Below are 21,876 nucleotides of genomic sequence, written 5' to 3'. Positions count from 1 at the left end.
CTCTATCTTCTGCAGTGGTCGGGCATTGAGTCTTACTCAACTTCACACCTTGTAACACAGGCAAGAATCCTTTCTTTGCTTGATCCATTTTGAATTTCTTCAAAATCTCGTCAAGGTATGTGCTTTGTGAAAGTCCAATTAAGCGTCTTGATCTATATCTATAGATCTTAATGCCTAATATGTAAGCAGCTTCACCGAGGTCTTTCATTGAAAAACTTTTATTCAAGTATCCCTTTATGCCATCCAGAAATTCTATATCATTTCCAATCAGCAATATGTCATCCACATATAATATCAGAAATGCTACAGAGCTCCCACTCACTTTCTTGTAATACAGGCTTCTCCGAAAGTCTGTATCAAACCAAATGCTTTGATCACACTATCAAAACGTTTATTCCAACTCCGAGAGGCTTGCACCAGTCCATAAATGGATCGCTGGAGCTTGCACACTTTGTTAGCTTCCTTTGGATCGACAAAACCTTCCGGTTGCATCATATACAACTCTTCTTCCAGAAATCCATTCAGGAATGCAGTTTTGACATCCATCTGCCAAATTTCATAATCATAAAATGCGGCAACCGCTAACATGATTCGGACGGACTTAAGCATCGCTACGGGTGAGAAGGTCTCATCGTAGTCAATCCCTTGAACTTGCCGAAAACCTTTTGCGACAAGTCGAGCTTTGTAGACAGTAACATTACCATCAGCGTCAGTCTTCTTCTTGAAGATCCATTTATTCTCAATTGCTTGCCGATCATCGGGCAAGTCAACCAAAGTCCATACTTTGTTCTCATACATGGATCCCATCTCAGATTTCATGGCTTCAAGCCATTTTGCGGAATCTGGGCTCACCATCGCTTCTTCATAGTTCGTAGCTTCATCATGATCTAGTATCATGACTTCCAGAACAGGATTACCGTACCACTCTGGTGCGGATCTTACTCTGGTTGATCTACGAGGTTCAGTAGTATCTTGATCTGAAGTTTCATGATCATCATCATTGGCTTCCTCACTAACTGGTGTAGGTGTCACTGAAACAGTTTTCTATGATGAACTACTTTCCAGTAAGGGAGCAGGTACAGTTACCTCATCAAGTTCTACTTTCCTCCCACTCACTTCTTTCGAGAGAAACTCCTTCTCTAGAAAGGATCCATTCTTAGCAACGAATGTCTTGCCTTCGGATCTGTGATAGAAGGTGTACCCAACAGTTTCCTTTGGGTATCCTATGAAGACACATTTCTCCGATTTGGGTTCGAGCTTATCAGGTTGAAGTTTTTTCACATAAGCATCGCAGCCCCAAACTTTAAGAAACGACAACTTTGGTTTCTTGCCAAACCACAGTTCATAAGGCGTCGTCTCAACGGATTTTGTTGGTGCCCTATTTAACGTGAATGCGGCCGTCTCTAGAGCATAACCCCAAAACGATAGTGGTAAATCAGTAAGAGACATCATAGATCGTACCATATCCAGTAAAGTACGATTACGACGTTCGGACACACCATTACGCTGTGGTGTTCCAGGTGGCGTGAGTTGCGAAACTATTCCACAATTTTTCAAATGTACACCAAACTCGTAACTCAAATATTCTCCTCCACGATCAGATCGTAGAAACTTTATTTTCTTGTTACGATGATTTTTAACTTCACTCTGAAATTCTTTGAACTTTTCAAATGTTTCAGATTTATATTTCATTAAGTAGATATACCCATATCTGCTTAAATCATCTGTGAAGGTGAGAAAATAACGATATCCGCCACGAGCCTCAATATTCATCGGACCACATACATCGGTATGTATGATTTCCAACAAATCTGTTGCTCTCTCCATAGTGCCGAAGAACGGTGTTTTAGTCATCTTGCCCATGAGGCACGGTTCGCAAGTACCAAGTGATTCATAATCAAGTGATTCCAAAAGTCCATCAGTATGGAGTTTCTTCATGCGCTTTATACCAATATGACCTAAACGACAGTGCCACAAATAAGTTGCACTCTCATTATCAACTCTGCATCTTTTGGCTTCAACATTATGAATATGTGTATTACTACTATCAAGATCCAATAAGAATAGACCACTCTTCAAGGGTGCATGACCATAAAAGATATTACTCATATAAATAGAACAATCATTATTCTCTGATTTAAATGAATAACCGTCTCGCATTAAACAAGATCCAGATATAATGTTCATGCTCAACGCTGGCACCAAATAACAATTATTTAGGTCTAATATTAATCCCGAAGGTAGATGTAGAGGTAGCATGCCGACCGCGATCACATCGACTTTGGAACCGTTTCCCACGCGCATTGTTACCTCGTCCTTTGCCAGTGCCCGCTTATTCCGTAGTCCCTGTTTCGAGTTGCAAATATTAGCAACAGAACCAGTATCAAATACCCAGGTGCTACTGCGAGCCCTAGTAAGGTACACATCAATAACATGTATATCACATATACCTTTGTTCACCTTGCCATCCTTCTTATCCGCCAAATACTTGGGGCAGTTCCGCTTCCAGTGACCAGTCTGCTTGTAGTAGAAGCACTCAGTTTCAGGCTTAGGTCCAGACTTGGGTTTCTTCTCCTGAGCAGCAACTTGTTTGCCGTTCTTCTTGAAGTTCCCCTTCTTCTTCCCTTTGCCCTTTTTCTTGAAACTAGTGGTTTTGTTAACCATCAACACTTGATGCTCCTTTTTGATTTCTACCTCCGCAGCTTTCAGCATTGCGAAGAGTTCGGGAATAGTCTTATTCATCCCTTGCATATTATAGTTCATCACGAAGCTCTTGTAGCTTGGTGGCAGTGATTGGAGAATTCTGTCAATGACGCAATCATCCGGCAGATTAACTCCCAATTGAATCAAGTGATTATTATACCCAGACATTTTGAGTATATGCTCACTAACAGAACTGTTCTCCTCCATCTTGCAGCTATAGAACTTATTGGAGACTTCATATCTCTCAATTCGGGCATTTACTTGAAATATTAACTTCAACTCCTGGAGCATCTCATATGCTCCATGACGTTCAAAACGTCGTTGAAGTCCCGATTCTAAGCCGTAAAGCATGGCACACTGAACTATCGAGTAGTCATCAGCTTTGCTCTGCCAGACGTTCATAACATCTGGTGTTGCTCCAGCAGCAGGCCTGGCACCCAGCGGTGCTTTCAGGACGTAATTCTTCTGTGCAGCAATGAGGATAATCCTCAAGTTACGGACCCAGTCCGTGTAATTGCTACCATCATCTTTCAACTTTGCTTTCTCAAGGAACGCATTAAAATTCAACGGAACAACAGCACGAGCCATCTATCTACAATCAACAAAAACAAGCAAGATACTATCAGGTACTAAGTTCATGATAAATTTAAGTTCAATTAATCATATTACTTAAGAACTCCCACTTAGATAGACATCCCTCTAATCTTCTAAGTGATTACGTGATCCAAATCAACTAAACCATAACCGATCATCACGTGAGATGGAGTAGCTTTCAATGGTGAACATCGTTATGTTGATCATATCTACTATATGATTCACGCTCGACCTTTCGGTCTCCGTGTTCCGAGGCCATATCTGCATATGCTAGGCTCGTCAAGTTTAACCTGAGTATTCCTGCGTGTGCAAAACTAGCTTGCACCCGTTGTAGATGGACGTAGAGCTTATCACACCGATCATCACGTGGTGTCTGGGACGACGAACTTTGGCAACGGTGCATACTCAGGGAGAACACTTCTTGATAATTTAGTGAGAGATCATCTTATAATGCTACCGTCAATCAAACCAAATAAGATGCATAAAAAGTTAAACATCACATGCAATCAATTATAAGTGATATGATATGGCCATCATCATCTTGTGCTTGTGATCTCCATCTCGAAGCACCGTCATGATCACCATCGTCACCGGCGCGACACCTTGATCTCCATCGTAGCATCGTTGTCGTCTCGCCAATCTTATGCTTCCACGACTATCACTACCGTTTAGTAATAAAGTAAAGCATTACATCGCGATTGCATTGCATACAATAAAGCGACAACCATATGGCTCCTGCAGTTGCGATAACTCGGTTACAAAACATGATCATCTCATACAATAAAATTCAGCATCATGCCTTGACCATATCACATCACAACATGCCCTACAAAAACAAGTTAGACGTCCTCTACTTTGTTGTTGCAAGTTTTACGTGGCTGCTACGGGCTTAAGTAAGAACCAATCTCACCTACGCATCAAAACCACAACGATAGTTTGTCAAATAGACTCCGTTTTAACCTTCGCAAGGACCGGGCGTAGCCATACTTGGTTCAACTAAAGTTGGAGAGACAGTCGCCCGCAAGCCATCTCTGTGCAAAGCACGTCGGGAGAACCGGTCTCGCGTAAGCGTACGCGTAATGTTGGTCCGGGTCGTCTCGTCCAAAAATACCGCCGAACCAAAGTATGACATGCTGGTAGGCAGTATGACTTATATCGCCCACAACTCACTTGTGTTCTACTCGTGCATATAACATCAACATAAATAACCTATGCTCTGTTGCCACTGTTGGGTTTCGTAGTAATTTCAAAAAAATTCTACGCACACGCAAGATCATGTGATGCATAGCAACGAGGGGGAGAGTGTTGTCCACGTACCCAATGCAGACTGACTGCGGAAGCGATGACACGACGTAGAGGAAGTAGTCGTACGTCTTCACGATCCAACCGATCAAGCACCGACTACGGCACCTCCGAGTTCGAGCACCGTTCAGCTCGATGACGATCCCCGGACTCCGATCCAGCAAAGTGTCGGGGAAGAGTTCCGTCAGCAATGGCGTGGTGACGATCTTGATGAACTACAGCAGCAGGGCTTCGCCTAAACTCCGCTACAGTATTATCGAGGTATATGTGGCAGGGGCACCGCACACGGCTAAGGAATAGATCACGTGGATCAACTTGTGTGTTCTGGGTGCCTCTACCTCAGTATATAAAGGAGCCAAGGGGGGAGGGGGCGCGGCCAGGGAGAGGGCGCAGAGGAGTCCTACTCCTTCCGGGGAAGTAGGACTCCCCCCCAATCCTATTCCAACTAGGATTCCCAAGGGGGGGAAAGAGAGAGAGGGGGGCCGGCCACCTTCTCCTAGTCCTAATAGGACTAGGGGAGGGGGAAGTGGCGCAGCCACCTTGGGCTGCCCCTTTCTCCTTTCCACTAAGGCCCATGAAGGCCCATATGGCTCCCGGGGGGTTCCGGTAACCTGGTAAAATCCCGATTTCACCCGGAACACTTCCTGATGTCCAAACATAGGCTTCCAATATATCAATCTTTACGTCTCGACCATTTCGAGACTCCTCGTCAGCACCGTCATGATCACATCCGGCGACTCCGAACACCTTGATCTCCATCGTAGCATCGTTGTAACTGTCTCGCCAATCTTATGCTTCCACGACTATCACTACCGTTTAGTAATAAAGTAAAGCATTACAACACGATTCTCCGTCAATACAATAGCGGACCTGGATGACCATATTGGCTCCTACATATTCTACGAAGATCTTTATCGGTCAGACCGCATAACAATATACGTTGTTCCCTTTGTCATCGGTATGTTACTTGCACGAGATTCGATCGTCGGTATCCAATACCTAGTTCAATCTCGTTACCGGCAAGTCTCTTTACTCGTTCCGTAATACATCATCTCACAACTAACATATTAGTTGTAATGCTTGCAAGGTTTATGTGATGTGTATTACCGAGAGGGCCAGAGATACCTCTCCACAATCGGAGTGACAAATCCTAATCTCGAAATACGCCAACCCAACATCTACCTTTCGGAGACACCTGTAATGCTCCTTTATAATCACCAGTTACGTTGTGACGTTTGGTAGCACCCAAAGTGTTCCTCCGGTAAATGGGAGTTGCATAATCTCATAGTCATAGGAACATGTATAAGTCATGAAGAAAGCAATAGCAACATACTAAACGATCGGGTGCTAAGCTAATGGAATGGGTCATGTCAATCAGATCATTCAACTAATGAATGTGACCTCGTTAATCAAATAACAACTCATTGTTCATGGTCAGGAAACATAACCATCTTTGATTAACGAGTAGTCAAGTAGAGGCATACTAGTGACACTTTGTTTGTCTATGTATTGACTCCGCTACAGTATTATCCGAGGTAATACAATTGGCAGGGGCACCGCACACGGCTAAGGAATAGATCACGTGGATCAACTTGTGTGTTCTAGGGTGCCTCTACCTCAGTATATAAAGGAGCCAAGGGGGGAGGGGGCGCGGCCAGGGAGAGGGCGCAGAGGAGTCCTACTCCTTCCGGGGAGTAGGACTCCCCCCCAATCCTATTCCAACTAGGATTCCCCAAGGGGGGGAAAGAGAGAGAGGGGGGCCGGCCACCTTCTCCTAGTCCTAATAGGACTAGGGGAGGGGGAAGTGGCGCAGCCACCTTTGGGCTGCCCCTTTCTCCTTTCCACTAAGGCCCATGAAGGCCCATATGGCTCCCGGGGGGTTCCGGTAACCTCCCGGTAACCCGGTAAAATCCCGATTTCACCCGGAACACTTCCGATGTCCAAACATAGGCTTCCAATATATCAATCTTTACGTCTCGAACCATTTCGAGACTCCTCGTCATGTCCGTGATCACATCCGGGACTCCGAACAACCTTCGGTACATCAAAATGCATAAACTCATAATGTAACTGTCATCGTAACCTTAAGCGTGCAGACCCTACGGGTTCGAGAACAATGTAGACATGACCGAGACACGTCTCCGGTCAATAACCAAAAGCGGGACCTGGATGCCCATATTGGCTCCTACATATTCTACGAAGATCTTTATCGGTCAGACCGCATAACAACATACGTTGTTCCCTTTGTCATCGGTATGTTACTTGCCCGAGATTCGATCGTCGGTATCCAATACCTAGTTCAATCTCGTTACTGGCAAGTCTCTTTACTCGTTCCGTAATACATCATCTCACAACTAACATATTAGTTGTAATGCTTGCAAGGCTTATGTGATGTGTATTACCGAGAGGGCCCAGAGATACCTCTCCAACAATCGGAGTGACAAATCCTAATCTCGAAATACGCCAACCCAACATCTACCTTTGGAGACACCTGTAATGCTCCTTTATAATCACCCAGTTACGTTGTGACGTTTGGTAGCACCCAAAGTGTTCCTCCGGTAAATGGGAGTTGCATAATCTCATAGTCATAGGAACATGTATAAGTCATGAAGAAAGCAATAGCAACATACTAAACGATCGGGTGCTAAGCTAATGGAATGGGTCATGTCAATCAGATCATTCAACTAATAATGTGACCTCGTTAATCAAATAACAACTCATTGTTCATGGTCAGGAAACATAACCATCTTTGATTAACGAGCTAGTCAAGTAGAGGCATACTAGTGACACTTTGTTTGTCTATGTATTCACACATGTATTATGTTTCTGGTTAATACAATTCTAGCATGAATAATAAACATTTATCATGATTATAAGGAAATAAATAATAACTTTATTATTGCCTCTAGGGCATATTTCCTTCAGTGGCATCGACGCTTGGGTCATCCATCCTCAGTCATAGATCAACATGTCATTAGCAAAAATAAACTTCCTTTTGTTTCTAGTATTGAGTCAGTTTGTGATGTGTGTCAACAAGCAAAAAGTCATCAATTACCATATCCCATCTCTACTAGTGTATCTACTGCTCCATTACAACTTATCTTTTCAGATGTGTGGGGACCAGCCCCCACTTCAGTCGGTAGATTTTCTTATTATGTAAGCTTTATTGATGACTATAGCAAGTTTACTTGGATTTATTTGCTAAAGAAGCGATCAGATGTCTTTCAAGTTTTTAGCAACTTTCAAAGTCTTGTTGAACGTCAACTGAACTCTAAAATTCTTGCCATGCAAACGGACTGGGGAGGTGAGTATGAGAAACTAAATTCCTTCTTCCAAAAAATTGGAATTTCTCACCATGTATCTTGTCCCCATGCTCACCAACAGAACGGTTCTGCTAAACGAAAGCATCGCCACATTGTTGAAGTAGGACTAGCATTGCTAGCTCATGCATCTATGCCTCTCAAATTCTGGGATGAGGCCTTTCTCGCCGCAACATACCTTATCAATATTAGACCCAGTAAAGTCATCAAATTTGAGAATCCTATCACTCGTCTTTTTGGTATTACTCCTGATTATACATCCCTCCGCATATTTGGTTGTGCATGTTGGCCGAATCTTCGACCATACAACACACGCAAACTTGCGTTTCGTTTCAAACAATGTGTTTTCTTGGGTTATAGTCCTATACACAAAGGGGTCAAATGTCTTGATGTCTCTACTGGCAGGGTCTACATATCTAGGGAGGTTGTCTTTGATGAATCTGTCTTTCCTTTCAAGTCACTTCATCCAAATGTCGGTGCCCTTCTTCGAAAAGAAATTCTTCTACTTCCGGAGTTTGATCAAGGGGGTGATAACAATTGTACTAACCAATGTGCTAATATTCCTTCTAGTTCTACTCCGGGTACTTTGTCTGTGCAGGTGCATGAAGAAAACGGCGTTCAAAGGGGCCAAGATGATCAAAATCCGGTACAAACCCTATATTTGATGTGTTTGAAGAAGAAGCAGCAGGCGCAGAACACGAGGAGGATGCGGCGGCGCCTGCCACGCCTGTGCGCCGATCCGCCTTGGATCATGGGCGGAGATCCGCGCGGAATCACACGCCTGTCAACCGACAGGAGAATCAGGCATCCCCAGCCCGCTCCGCGTCTGCCACGTCAGCGCACATGCAGGAGACAGGAGACGATGCGGGATTCCCCTCGTCCGGCGCGCGCATGCAGGGGACAGGAGCAGTTTCGGGATCCTCTGCTCTGGATTACTCTGTGGACCCAGCCGTTGCTAGCTCAGGTCAGGCCACACCAGGGTCTACTGGATCCGGTACACCAGCACAGTCTGCACACATGGATGGGTCTCCTGGATCTTCTGCCACCAGCCGATCTGTGCAATCTTCTGTGCAACAGCAAGAACAGCCTGCTACCACCTCAAGGGTCATGACCCGGCTACAAAAAGGTATTAGAAATCCCAAAATAAGAAGAGATGGTACTGTACCGTATGGTATGTTATGTGTTTCAGGTGAACCAGCAAAGTTGAGAGATGCACTTGGAGATCCTAAATGGAAAAGGGCTATGGATGAAGAGTATGATGCACTCATGAAAAATAAAACATGGCACTTAGTGCCAAGTCAGAGAGGTAAAAATATTATTGACTGCAAGTGGGTCTATAGAATCAAAATAAAAGCAGATGGCTCTATTGATAGGTACAAAGCACGTCTAGTTGCCAAGGGATTCAAGCAACGGTATGGTATTGATTATGAAGATACTTTTAGCCCAGTTGTAAAAGCTGCTACTATAAGACTTGTGCTAGCCATTGCTGTTTCTAGGGGATGGAGTCTTCGACAGCTAGATGTTCAGAACGCATTTCTGCATGGTGTTCCGGAAGAGGAGGTCTATATGAGGCAACCACCAGGATATGAAAACAAACAAAAACCTCATTATGTTTGCAAGCTTGACAAAGCTCTTTATGGTCTGAAGCAGTCACCTAGAGCATGGTTCTCAAAGCTAAGTTCACAGTTGAAGCATCTTGGGTTTATTCCATCCAAGGCAGATACATCTCTCTTCATTTATAATAAGGCAAACACAATGATTTTTGTGCTCATATATGTGGATGATATTATAGTTGCAAGCTCTTCTCAAGATGCCACTAATGCTCTCTTGCATGATTTGAGTTCAGAGTTTGCTTTGAAGGATCTTGGTGATTTACATTTCTTCTTGGGCATTGAAGTTAAGAAGACTCAAGATGGCATAGTGTTGAATCAAGAGAAATATGCCACTGAACTTCTAACTCGTATGGGAATGAAGGATTGCAAACCCTCACCTACACCATTGTCTTCTTCAGAACAACTTTCAGCATATCAAGGAGAACCTCTTAATGAAGAGGAGAGCACAAAATATAGAAGTGTTGTTGGAGCCCTACAATACTTAACTTTGACACAGCCAGATATATCATTTGTTGTAAACAAGATTTGTCAATATTTGCATGCTCCTACCTCTACTCATTGGACGTCTGTCAAACGGATTGTACGGTACGTTAAGCATACTGTGAGTTTGGGACTTTAGTTCAGACGTTCCAGTTCCACACTTGTCAGTGCCTTCTCTGATGCTGATTGGGCAGGATGTGTTGATGACAAAAAGTCAACTGGAGGATTTGCAGTGTTTTTTGTTCAAATCTTATTTCTTGGAGTGCCAGAAAATAGGCCACTGTGTCAAGCACAGAGGCTGAATACAAATCACTAGCAAATGCAACTGCTGAAATTATTTGGGTGGAATCTTTGCTTCATGAGCTAGGAATCAAGCAACTTCATATATCTTGTCTATGGTGTGACAACTTGGGAGCAACCTATCTTTCTGCTAATCCAGTGTTTCATGGTAGAACCAAACACATTGAAATTGATTTTCACTTTGTGCGTGAAAGAGTTGCAGAGAAGAAGTTGGATATACGGTTCATTCCATCCAAGGATCAAGTAGCTGATGGATTCACCAAAGCTTTGCCAGCCAAGTCTTTTGAAGAGTTCAAGAGAAATCTTAACATAAAATAGTTTAGATTAAGGGAGGGTGTTAGAGTTTGAGTTGTTCATCTTATGTAATCTTAACCTATCTCTATCTCTTTCTTCTCCCGTAGCTATCCATGTCTCCTAAACCGAACCAAATCGGTATTCTCTCTGGACTTGTACACTACGGCAAGGCAGGTTCGCCCCAATATAAATACATACGATGCGGCTCCCTCGAGGAGTAGGAACGCTTATACCTAATCTTATAGCCGGTAGGAGCGCAACGGCGGTGCTCAAATGAGGCGAGGAAGAACCCGACAGAGTAACAAAGACCATGCATGGACGGTGGCGTTCCCGCACCTAGGTAGGCGGCGGGGCGCATACTATGTAGAAGTCGACACATGGGCGTTCATACATACGCACATGCACTCATCCCTATGGACGCACGGAGGAACACCTACCCCTATAAGCACCTTCGAGAGACTGAGCTGACACATAATCTTGAGCTTGATGAAATCGGCACACATGTCTTCATAGTCAACGGAAACATTTCCTCCCACTGAACGCACATCGTCGGAAGGCTTAAAATAAATCCAAGAAAATGTTAGCACTAATGTCAAGTCTAAGATTTAAACTCGAGTGGGCTGGGGATACGCCTGTACTCGTAACCAGCCAACCATAGGTTGGTTCGCACAATCATGAGAGCTCATGATGCAAAATTTACCCTAACTTCCTTGGTTATCGAATCTTGGCAAGTACTCCCTTCGTAACTTAATATAAGACGTTTTTCAAAATTGCCAGTGTCAGAAAACATCTTATATTAAGTTATAAAGGTGGTAATATATAGTGTGAAATTTCAAGATTAATATGATGAATATGGCATTTAAAGCATTTTAGGGATGCCGACTTCCTAATGAATCCCATTGATGACCCTTTGGACAGTTCAACCATAAGTTTCTAAGTCTCTCTCCTTGTTTCACAAAATTAAAAAATTACGGTAATAGGAAAAACACAAATTAGAGTGTCATTACACTAGAATCCTACAAGATTGAACTAATAACAAAGTTCGGTTGACTGCACCACACGAAAAATAAATAATTCTTTTGAAGATGTTTAAGTGGATGGAAAACATCGTTTGGAATGTGGTGCACAGGATTTTATCCTACAAACCAAATAACCCAGATAGGGAAAACTATATACTAAGAATTTAAATCTATGATTTTCCGTTTTTTAACTGACAAAATGCTTTTATTACCCACGACACCTGCATCATAGCTGCATATAGAATAACTTATTACAATGTTTGTTCCAAAGTTGCTATACAATGGCTTCGCCAAAAAGAGAGAAAACCAAGAGCACAAGACAATCCATGGAAAGAAGGATGTAACATGCCAACCGAGACTTATAAATACCAAGAAGCCTGCACGCCATCCAAACAGGGTTATAAACTCCATAGTATTCCACTCAAGTTTCTTGGCGCCAAGCTCCATGGGCTCGCATATTTTGTAGCAACGTCCATGCCGCAACCAACTGCTGCATGAAAATTAAAGTTTCTTTTTGTCAAAGACAATGTCATTGAAGCATAGCCAAATAGACTAAAAATTCACTATTGCCCCAACAAAAATAAGTTGTCTCAGTGATTCATCTACCTCCCGCAGTCAAGACCAGAAAATATGTGAAATGCAACAAGGTGAGGTGATAATGGAAGCCAAGGAAAAAAAAGGTATAGAACACACGATAAAATACGTGCCAAACCACAATCAAAAAGATGCTGCATAGTTTCCTATACATAACAGAAGCTACATCGTGTGTCCCGTTTAAACAAGTTGTTCTTAGTAAGACGGGACACCTTGATCCTTAGATGTCATTTAAGGCACCATAATCACTTAGATTTAAACTTGAGCCATATATCCATTAGAGCAAAGTACTATCTAGTATCTAGACAAATTTAAGACAAGAATTTTGGAACGGAGGGAGTACATGGAGTATACTAGTATCTAAACAAATTTAAGACAAGAATTTTGGAACGGAGGGAGTACATGGAGTATACAGGAACAACCCCAGTGTATGGAGATCCCACTTAAATGTGTCATCCTCTTGAGTTAGTGGCACCTTCAGAGCCTTGAGGACGATATCCTTATAATGAACAATAAATAATCCACCTAGCTAAAGGGAGCATGCCCCCAATCCATTTGTCATCTGAAAGTCTCAAATCGAAAGAAAGAATCCTTAACCCTCATGAGATCCTTCCAAAATGTATGTCCGCTGGGTAGAACTTAACCGATGTAAGTGGTGTTTGCTCCAAATAATTTTTCGGCAACTACCAAACTCCAGCCTTGATTAATAACTTAAGAAAACACTTAGTCAATAGTCACTTATGTTCTACCTCCAATTCTCAAATCCCAAAGGCCCCCATGGTCCTTAGGAGTACAGAAATCTCCTATTGTGCCAAAAGATATATTCTTTTATGTTGAACTGCCAAAAGAAGCGAGAGCAATGAAATGCTATCCACTTCCGAACCCCTTTCGGGATCTGAAAAGGGACATCATAAAGACAGGGACACTACTCAACACTGAATTAAAACAAGACGTATTCCCGCAAAAAAAAAAGACGTAAGAGCAACTCCAATGGGGCGACTCATTTCGTCCGCGGCTGTCCGTTTGGGTCGGCGCGGACAAAAATGCCGGCCCAACGCGCCGACCCAAACGGACGCGCGTCCGCTTTCGTCCGCCTGCCGACCCATTTCCGGTCCTTTTTGAGGCTGATTTGCGTCGGCGCGGACACAAGACGGACGCGCGCGCGGTCTCCCTCTTTTCTCACCGGGCCCGCTGGTCGGTGGCACATTCGATTCACACACTCGCCCGCCTGCTACGTCGCCGATGCCGCCGGCCATTTTTTCAGATTAAAATGGATACATAGATAGTTCCAGTGTACACAGATAAAAGAAAAGGACCACTACTCGTCGCTTTCTGACTCCGACTCGGTAATGTCCTCCTCCGACGTTTGAAGGTAGGCATCAGCAAACTGCTCGTCTTCAAAGTCCCAACCCGACGTTTCTTGTAGCTTCAGTTTCAATTGAGTTGCCTGCTTCCGCGAACGCTTGTCCTTCCGATAGGCGGCTCGCTCCCTCCTCCTCGCGTCCCTCTCCGATCTCAATTGCTTATAGAACTGGCGCTCATCGATGATGTCCTATGGGTAGCCTCCTCGCCACAGCACCAAGGCTTCCACGTCCTTCTCTGCGATGGCGAGGCGACGCTGCCGCCTCCGATGGACACGACGATCCTCGTCGGTGAAAAGTCGCGGGAGAGGCGTCAAATCCTGCGCCCGCTGGCTCGACATGTTGGGAAAATTCATATCCCGACGAGGCCTCAGGAGGCGCCACGCCGCCGCGTCGTGCGCGCGGGCCGCCTCCTCTGTGGTGTCGAAGGTGCCGAGGACGAGACGTTTCTCGCGAAACCAGATCTCGGCTGAGAAGGCGCCGGAGCGGCGCTCGCGGACTCCGCGAAAATCCGAAGCGCCTAGGCGGATCGACATGGTGGCACAGAGGCGGCGAGAGTGGGCGGCCGACAGAATGTGGAGGGAGCGCCTTCTTTTATAGCGAACGTCGGCCGTGGCGCGCGCGCGAACCTTTCCCGCGCGCTGGAGCGCCAAAACCAGCGCACGCGCGTCAAAACCAGGGCGACGGCACGATGTTAAACGCGCGCGGTCATGAAAATTGGTCGGCCCATTGAACGCACTGCTGACCCAAAACTAAAAGAGGGCGGACGGCGGGCGGGCGGCCGACCCAAACGGACAAAAAACGGACAAAAACACCGTTCATTTGGGTCGGCCCGTTGGAATTGCTCTAAGCACACCATAGGATACAGTTTTGGACAACCAACTACTGAGGTATTTTTCAAAATGATATTGGATTACCTTCAAATCCCATTTACGAAGCTCTGAAATCCCTATTAAAATCATTGTTTCATTCCTCGACAGCTAATAGAGGTTTCTTGTCTTCCCACTTGTGTAATCTTTTCATTGCTTCAGCCACCTGCAATGCCATCCGACCAGAAGATAGCTCTTAAAGTAGGGAACTATATCTATGGTACTAGATTATAATCCAATATGGTTTGACAAATAATATTAGCAGAATTTATATTGAAATGTGGCGATATATGTGAGTATAGTGTGTGCTGTCTGGGCACCGAAACGCTGCACTATGTTTTTGTTGCTTTTTAACTGTGTAACATCAAACTTATTTATTAGTACTAGGATTGTCTTATTTTCGGTTCAGAAATTGTGAATATCATAGTCTTCAACTGCTCTGCCTTGCTGAACCTAATGTCGTTGTTCTGCCATTGTATCATGAACTCATGATTTTTTTTACTTCCATTGGTACTTATGTACGTACCTCGTTGTCCCAGTTTGTCCTGTAGGTAACCCACACTAGGATCACGGTCTGCATCAGAGTACCTCCAATCATACCGCACCATATGCCCTACATTTTGTGTTATCCACTCATCAAAAAATGCATGATTTATCAGGCGATATAAAGTTATAAAGAGCCTTGCACGGATGGAGGCCTTACCGTTGCGCCGAGGTCAAAGTAGAAGCCGAGGATGCAACCCAAGGGGACGCCGACGACGTAGTAGCATCCCACGTTGACGTAGGCGACAAACGCTTGCCAACCGCAGCCCACGGCCACCCCTGCATATGACTATCCACGTCAGTGTTATACTACTAAATTAACTAACCGAACGACTAGGGAAATGTTTTCTGTTCACCTGACAGTACGGGTTGGATGCCGTTGAGGATGACAGTTAGCGCCAGCAGCGGTGTCAGCTTGGATACCGCCGCTGCCACGTCCTCGCCGTCAGCATAGATGTAGCTGATATAGTCGCGACAGAGCAGGATGACCACCGAGATTAGCAGTGACAAGGTGAAGGACACCATCGTCCCTACCACCACGGAGAACGCCGCTGACTTGGGGTTTCCGGCTCCAAGCTCGTTGCTGACCCTCACGCTGTAAATGTTATAAACACACACCGAAACATTATATTTCTCCATGTTGTTAATCCTCTTGCCAAATCGGTTGTGTGCATCATGCTATATAGAGGCCGAGTATTTGCCCCGTGGGGTTGTATCAGCTCCATATAACGGTAGAATGAAATTCCCTTTAATTAATTGAAAGAAACCTCAGTAACTTTTTCCCTCAAAAGGGAAAAAGAAACCTTAGTAACTTTACCTGGCTGCTGCGTTGAATCCAAAGGAGATCATGATCGCCCACCCTGAAATGGTCATGCTGCAAACACACAAACACATGAGATTGATAAGCTGAGTTATACATACCCATAATTATATCTAGTAGTTAAAGATTTTCATTCAAATAGAGTGATTACCAGATTGAGAGCGACGCGAGCGCCAATTCGGGGTTCTTGAGGAGGCCAGCAATGAGCACGAGTATCTGGAAGTACCAAGCTTCAAGACAGAGCATGACGGCGGAGGCAATGGACAACCGGAAAAACTGGGGCAAGCCAGAGAAGGCCCTCACGGAGAACCCAGTCCACGTGAGCTGGCACCTACTGCTGCTGACAACGTAGATGAACTGCGCGACGACGATGATCCACCAGCTGGCGCTAAGGATGAGGGAGGCACCCAAGATCCCCAGACCCAACTTGTAGACGGCGAGGTAGCTGAGGACGACGTGGACGACGAGCGTCACGGCGGAGATGTAGGCGCTTGGCGCCATGATGCTCTGCGCCTGCATGAACTTCTGGATGGGGAAGTTGACCGCGTAGGCGAAGATCTGCGGGATGAGGCCGTACACGAAGATGCCCGCGGCGCGGGCGATCTCCGGTGACTCGCCGAGGAGGATGAGGATGGGTTGGGAGAAGGCATAGAGGGCGGCCAGCGGGACGCCGGTCGCCATGAGCAGGACGATGGAGCGTTGCATATAGATGCCCAACATGTCAAACTTGCTTGCGCCATACGCCTGCCCGCACAGCGTCTCCACCGCGCTCCCCATGCCAAGCTGCATTTGTTGCATAGTTCGTCAATTTCACTTTTTTATCAGTTACTTATAGTATTAAAACTAGCTAACGTTGTCGTAAGTGGAAGCTAAACGATGCATCTTGTGTCTGCAATAATAAAATCGTAAGGCAACAATCATTTCATGTATGCGGATAAGTCGCTTTAGTTGCACTGACTAATATATGCAAGTTGTACAAAACCAACATATATAGGTACGACTGACCAGAGTAAGTGGGATGTTTTTGAAATGAATATACACCGATAATTTCAATTTTATGCAAAGAGATATGTGGGATGTGGCCTTAATACTATGATAAACATGAACATATATTGGAGGTCAAGTTGATTTAAAGCTAACGGCGACGAGGTTGTACTTACACTCCGCACCAAAGCGAGTTATGTTCACTTTTTTCTTGCGAATAGAGTTATGATCACTTTTTTAGCCATGGTTATATTGTCATAAATGGGCAAACGAAATAGGAAAAACAATATATGCGGGCCAAAAAAACTTCCACGACGAGAAGATAATACTATGGCCCAAGGGTAGAGCGTGGAAGAAGTACTTGGGACCCTGCATTGTACCAACTGAAAAAGGCCACGCCATACAACCAAGAAGACCAGTATACAAAGTGATCTCCCAGTTCAACTTCAAATACAAGCTATCGGTGTTTAGGTTTAAATTCAGTGAAACCTCCTCTAATGTTTTCGATGGAAAAATGACACCAAGAGGCGAGAAGTGGAAAACGGAAAGGCTTTCTATTACTGGTACTTACCAACAACCTAATAAAATTAACGAAAATGTCCAGCGAGTAATCTATTTTGGCAACATTTGAAACGAAGTGCCCTTCTTAAAATCTGTTTGCTTCCTTCTATAAAAATATGATATATTATTGGTGCGCTCTCGAAAAGAAAAGCTTAGCGCCCTCACCATGGGACCAAACATCACGAAGGGAAAATAAGCTACTTCATCTCTGTACGTGTTTATTAACCCTCTCGTATTCAAATTTAACTACTCTCTCCGATCAATATTATTTGTTGCTGTTTTAATACAACTTTGTACTAAAGCAGTGACAATTAATTAGGATTGGATGGCATAATGAGACATTCCCTTGGTCCACAATATAAGCCTTTCTAGCTTACAAAAACAGTCTTATATTATGTGACGGAAGGAGTAAAAGTTATATCAAAAATAGTATCGTGAATAATTTCTTTCGAATACATGTCGGACCATATAGTTTGTGTGCCATATAAAATACATTTCACTAATTAAACCCGTGGTCAAAAGTTGAGCCAGAATGCAAACACGCCTAGTGAACCCAGACAGAGGAATCAAGTAGGATATGATAGAATATTTTTAATCTAGAATCACGTCAATCAAAGAGGGGGGGAAATGACAGGTGTATCGATATGTTGCAAATATAGAATCCATATGGAGTAGGTAGGTGAGCACAATAAAATCTGCACATGGATTCACACGCGTACGTGGCTTCGCGAAAACCAGAGCTGGATCGCGGGATAAGATCGGTTTCGTCGGGAGCACGTGGATGATTCTGCTGGTGGACTTTATTTGTTTCCCGGTCGAGAAGTAACACTCGGACTCACTGACTAATGACAGTACTGAGCACCGACATTAGAGCAGCGATCAACTGTTTGAGCATGGTTAACTAAGAGACCTAGTGGCACTTACCATGAGACCGTAGGCGAACATCTGGACGCCGGTGTTGCCGAGGGAGGCGGCGGCGAGCTCCAGCGTGCCGAGGTGGCCGGCGAAGATCTGCGTCGACATGGACATGAGGTAGTTGATCATGTACACCAGCACGGCCGGCGCCGCCAGCCGCGCCAGCATCGGCAGCTCCACCGCCGTCGCCGCGCACATCCTCCGCGCCCACGGCCCCGACATGTCACCCAGGATGCTCTCCAGCCGCCGCTCCCCGCCGTCAGCGCCGGCCAGCGGCGGTGCCGACTGCGGCGTCGGCAGCAGCAGCGGGCTCTGCAGCTTGCTATCGTTGCTCTCCGCAGCGTCCATGGATAGCACCGGCTGTGAGCAACTGCGGAGGTGGAGAGAGTCGGCTGTGATCCACTCTCTCTCGCGCGCGCTCTTATGAACGCAGCGCGAGCGCGAGGTAGACGAAGACACGGGTATGAGCGAGCGAACGCAGCCACCGGAGAGTGTCGGCCGTAATTCGCGCGTCTTTTCTGTCTTCTCTCCTACCCCACAGCCGCAGCATCACAGATAACAAAAAGGATCGCCACGATCCAGTTTATGCGCGCGCCATCCCACGGGCCTGGAACGTGCCAAGGGTCTGGTGCTACCAGCTAAGCCTTGCGACTAGAAACTGTAACACCTCACCCTCAAGAAAAGATAAAGAAACCATCACACATCACGTTTCTGTCGAGCATGGTCGACAAGTAACGTCATATGGTGCATGTGAACTTACGATCACGTGTAATTAGAGGTACACTAAGGTCAGTAGTAACGTCAATCTTTTTAATCTTACTTTATTTTTTCTAAGAATGATGCAGATTGGTGAAACAAATAGGTTTAAATATGCTTTTCTAGTTAAAGAGATCAACCATAATCTAGACGAACGTGGTTCTTTTATTACTCACATTGAACGTAGTCAAAATCTAGCTAGTCATTTTAGGGCCAACTTCAAGAGGGCACAAATTCTTTTTTTCTTTTTTTGCGAGGAACTTCAGGAGGGCACGAGTTCAAACTGCCGTATGGCTTGGGTCAGGACCAAGGAAGTATTTGACATTGTACGTCGCGAGTAATAAAATAATTATTCACAAAAAGTTCTGCTCCGGTGTACGCACGCCCAATTTTGTCTCTGAGCTCCAGGTTTGTGACACCTCTGTTTAACAGAAATTCCTTCGTTTCTTTTTCAATTAATTAACCAAACTGTTGTCATCCTTTACCACATTTAATTAATGTATAGGAGTATTATTTTACGTTCTGGCTGGTCACCCTTACAGATCCAACCAGTTGATGCGTGAGTAGCTAGCAGTAATGCAACACTGTTGCATGGGCGACTGTACGTACGTACGTGGCCTGTGGGCATGGAACGCGAGCAAGTGCATCGTGCATGCATGCGTGTGTACGTGCTTCATGGGCAACTGTGGCCTGTGGCCCCAGCTTTCTGGTTTCTGCCGGGTTATATGTGGATGGTTGTCGGTGCAGGCTGCCTGCACGCCGGATCCATCCATCATGGAAATGGGCAAGGCACGGGAGGCACGTGCGTGCATGCATGGGCGAGGTGAACGGAACAGAGACCGGATCCACGGTCTCGTGCAACCGTGCTCCGTCCGGACCGGATCAGGTCTGTGCCATGAGATAACTATCCAGGTCCATGGGGCCCAAATACCATCAAAGTCCCTGGGGCCAGCTTTCCATCTACAAAGTTAGAAACAATCCAAATGGTTTAAGAAAGCACACCACCTTCTTACTATGTGTGTCCTAATCGAAAAACTTGGGCAATGAAACCCATTTAATTCTTATGCACGACCCACATGGCCACATACATGAGCATTTGTGGCTGGAAAGGAATACCCAGGTCCTCACAGAGTCCGCTCAAGACGGCCTGCATGCATTTGGCGGGTAAACAAACTGCATTGAATTGGATTGCATTTTGCAAATGTAGTTATTATACAGTGAAGCAATGTTATTACCATTAAAATGCCTTCATGCATTAAAATGTTTAAATGTAATAAACATGGAAACTACTGCATACATCATGATTGCAAACCATAAAAACTGAAGTGAACTCAAATTGATAAGTTCCGTGTTTAGTAATCCTAAGCTGCACTGTTAGGCCCTTCAAGGCACTGCTACACAATAATATATATGAGATAATTTATGAGTAAAATCAAAATTTCCAATTTGGTAAATATCCTAATAGATTGAGGATTCCAATACCAGATTCTTCGAAGCAACCTACCAAACAGTAACTGTAGATACTATGCATATATTTATATTACTAGCACATATGCCCATGCATTGCAACGGGAGAGTTAATTGATGTGCCCACCGAAATAACCATCAACACGGCCGAACAACATCCGAATGGTGCCAACAGAGATTCATATAAGTATTACTACATTAAGAAGCATGCTATACATACAATACTTTTGGTATGGTTTTTTACGATGATTCTGATCTTAAAGAGCCTAATTTTCAAATCTTTCGTACCAAGGTATTATTTTTAAATTGAAACGATGCTTGAAATTAGCACCAAGTCATGAAAAAATCTCAATGAAAGGGTTCTGTTCAACTCGTTTTACGCCACCTATTCATATGCTTGAAGATGAATAAAAAAGTGTCTGGGTCTGAGCGAAACGACCCTAGATCGTTGCATGCAACACGACGCTTACGTAGCGCCTCACACCTTCCTGGTTGCTTTATTCCTTTATTTTTGTTGCAGATTACGATCCCACAGAGAGCCTCCATTCTTTATTAATACATAGCCCAACTCAATTGGTTGCAACTTTCTAAACATTGATTCAGGTCTCGGGCTCGAGACCATAGGAAAAAGTTCTGCAGTACAATTCTTTATCACATAATGACGATGGGCGGCACCTGCAGGAAAATACTCAATTGCACTAGGGGCAGAGGGCCAGGCCCATTGCCTATGTGTGAGACGTGCAAGCGGTGAGTCCAATAAATCAAAGCCGAATGATTGATGATTTTTTTTTCATTTCCTTTTCTTTCTTTACGTACAAAAATACTGCAGTATGAAACGTAAGTTATATATAGGTATAGAAAAGAAAAGTACTATCTAAGGGTGCATCATAAACATAATTTAAAAGATGATTAACATGCAAGGTAATATCATATTTACAATCCACACATTTTTTGAGCGACTTATATATATAACATGCTAAATTTGGAGTTAGCATTTAAAAGATATGAAAATTTCAAACAATATTTGAATATGAGGCAACAAAGGTATTAAAAAAGTATGCGGGCCATGAGAATATCATGTTTAGAATCTAGACATTTTTTTGAGCAATTTTCATATAGTTCAAAAAAAAGTAGCTGGGCCGAAATTAAACCATGTAGCGCATCTGCTAAGAGCATCTCCAGCCGCGCCCCCAACAAGCCCCCTGGGTCATTTTTTTGCGTCGGCGCTGAAAATAAAGCCCAGTCGCACCCCCATGAGCCTATTTTTCACCGGTTAGGCCTGAAAATGGCGCCGACGGACCCTGTCCGAACCAGGCGCGCTGGGGGGGGAGGGCAATCGTTTTTGGCGTGAAAGAACGGCGGGCCCACCGAGTCAGCGACC

General features: G+C 44.6%; 1 protein-coding gene across 2 annotated transcripts; it reads right to left on the bottom strand.

Moving 5' to 3' along the window:
- Window positions 1-11,728: 11,728 nt before the first annotated feature.
- Window positions 11,729-18,837, bottom strand: LOC125541623 (protein DETOXIFICATION 40-like). 2 transcript variants are annotated; one of them, XM_048705003.1, is made up of 8 exons: window positions 18,282-18,837; window positions 15,964-16,595; window positions 15,810-15,866; window positions 15,349-15,587; window positions 15,153-15,271; window positions 14,976-15,062; window positions 14,498-14,615; window positions 11,729-12,115 (listed from the first exon to the last, which is right to left on the bottom strand). In XM_048705003.1, the coding sequence occupies exons 1-7, from the start codon at window positions 18,618-18,620 to the stop codon at window positions 14,547-14,549; spliced, it is 1,542 nt and encodes a 513-aa protein (XP_048560960.1). In that variant the 5' UTR covers window positions 18,621-18,837; the 3' UTR covers window positions 11,729-12,115; window positions 14,498-14,546. The 2 variants fall into 2 exon arrangements, with proteins under 2 accessions (XP_048560960.1, XP_048561015.1); XM_048705058.1 differs by having other exon boundaries at window positions 11,729-12,112.
- Window positions 18,838-21,876: the final 3,039 nt, after the last annotated feature.

This window comes from Triticum urartu, chromosome 1 (assembly GCF_003073215.2).
Source record: "Triticum urartu cultivar G1812 chromosome 1, Tu2.1, whole genome shotgun sequence".
Lineage (NCBI taxonomy): Eukaryota > Viridiplantae > Streptophyta > Magnoliopsida > Poales > Poaceae > Triticum > Triticum urartu.
This window is presented reverse-complemented; position numbering and strand designations above follow the sequence as displayed.

Excerpts from the sequence above, each read along its gene's own strand:
- LOC125541623 (XM_048705003.1), bottom strand. The coding sequence starts at position 18,620 with ATGGACGCTGCGGAGAGCAACGATAGCAAGCTGCAGAGCCCGCTGCTG. Across the intron at positions 15,272-15,348 it reads CATCCAACCCGTACTGTCAG|GGGTGGCCGTGGGCTGCGGT; the intron begins GTGAACAGAAAA and ends AGTCATATGCAG. Across the intron at positions 14,616-14,975 it reads GGACAAACTGGGACAACGAG|GTGGCTGAAGCAATGAAAAG; the intron begins GTACGTACATAA and ends ATGGCATTGCAG.